We start from the raw sequence: 1654 nt of genomic DNA, 5'->3' as shown, positions 1-1654 counted from the left end.
ATACATAATAAATAAACACAGTACACATACATATATTATGTAAACAAAACTTTTATTTTGGATGCGATTAATTAATTTTGTGCACAGTTACAAAATATGAGATAATATTAAATCTAGATTTATGCTGTCTTTAAAAAAGACATGATCTCTCACAGCATCACACAACTCATTTACTATCTACCGCTCACATTTCACAGCAGGTGAGAGAGAACTGACAGGTCGCTGAGTTTGCATCAGGACACCCCTTGGGGTTTAGGGGCTCAGTCTTGACTGTATTGATCAGTATCAGGCCTGGGGCAAAACATCTGCCTGGGTCAATATGCTGAATTCAAAGTTAAAAACAGACACGGTTTGACTTCTAAACACACATATGACTGCATGCAATCAGTCAAACAAGCATGTAACTAATTTGAAGATGTAATACATCCAGACAATCACGCCACACCCTCACAGAGGGCGGCCACTTCCCCTGCTGTCTTCCACTGATCTTTAATTAAACATACTGAAGAGTGGATTAAATTACCAGCAGGATGAGACGCAGACACTGAGACTTTATTACAGCAGACAGCCAACAAAGAGCTCAGCATCTCTGAACATAATCAACTGAGACACACAACACCACAAAAAAACACAGCCAGCTCACAGGCTAATGTCAGGACACTTAAACACAATCACATCTGTGACTGATGCGACACCATAAACTCTGAAGGATGACTGTGGCACAAGAACAATTCCAATTATGCCAGCTTGAGTATGCTTGCAAACAGAACAAGTAAATATGTCAGTGGATTATGGGATACATGCAAAGTGAATGTGTTTCAAACAAGAGAGTTGAAAGTGAAATTTCATCTTACCTTTCCGAAATCTCGAACGTCAAATAAATCGAAAGCCTCAAACAGCTCGCTCTTCTTCATGCCGAATATCTCTGAGCAGGCGTGCAAAAATGTCCTGATGTTCTTCAAGCAGAGAAACTAAACAGAAATAAAAGGCATATTTTATATTAAAGAAGAATATTTAATATTTAACTCATTTTTAATATTAATATTCACATTGAAGTATCATTTGTGTTCACAACACTTGATTTATTTAACAAAAATATTATTTGAAGATACTTTTTATGAATAGTTTATAATTACATGCTCATATAAGGTTCACACATTGTCATTTACATGCTCATGAAAAATATTTTTAAGCAGAAAATAATTTTAAAAAATGGTTTGATTTTTTATTACACCAAATCTGTCATGATTAAGTCATACAGTATATCCCATTTACACTATATTAATACAAAAACATTAGTTTTAATGAAAACTGGATTCTTCCCCATCTTAGAAATTATTTCAATAATCAAACATACTGTAATTATAATTACTTTAAATAACATAAAGAAGAGAAAGGGACATCACTTGAGTTTTGAGAAGCCACATTTGCAAGTTAGCAAAACTTCTACATTCTTTGAAAAAATTGCTTACAATTATATACTAATTATTATATAATACTGATTGTATAATGTAATATAATTATATAATACTACATAATATATGACTTATATTATGCAACAGAGATGAGACAAACTATAGGAGCGAGGTGAGCCGCCTGGCCGGGTGGTGCAGTGACAACAATCTCTCTCTGAATGTGGAGAAGACGAAGGAGA

The 1654-nt window shown here is 34.2% G+C and overlaps 1 protein-coding gene across 1 annotated transcript in view; it reads right to left on the bottom strand.

Moving 5' to 3' along the window:
* Positions 1-1654, bottom strand: part of LOC107677157 (guanine nucleotide exchange factor VAV3-like) — a 69959-nt gene that overhangs the window by 54105 nt on the left and 14200 nt on the right. Inside the window, exon 2 of the mRNA XM_016471942.1 lies at positions 855-971. Within this exon, the coding sequence (XP_016327428.1) occupies positions 855-971 (117 nt within the window). The remainder of the gene's footprint in view (positions 1-854; positions 972-1654) is intronic.

This window comes from Sinocyclocheilus anshuiensis, unplaced genomic scaffold (assembly GCF_001515605.1).
Source record: "Sinocyclocheilus anshuiensis isolate Anshui unplaced genomic scaffold, SAMN03320099.WGS_v1.1 scaffold392, whole genome shotgun sequence".
Lineage (NCBI taxonomy): Eukaryota > Metazoa > Chordata > Actinopteri > Cypriniformes > Cyprinidae > Sinocyclocheilus > Sinocyclocheilus anshuiensis.
This window is presented reverse-complemented; position numbering and strand designations above follow the sequence as displayed.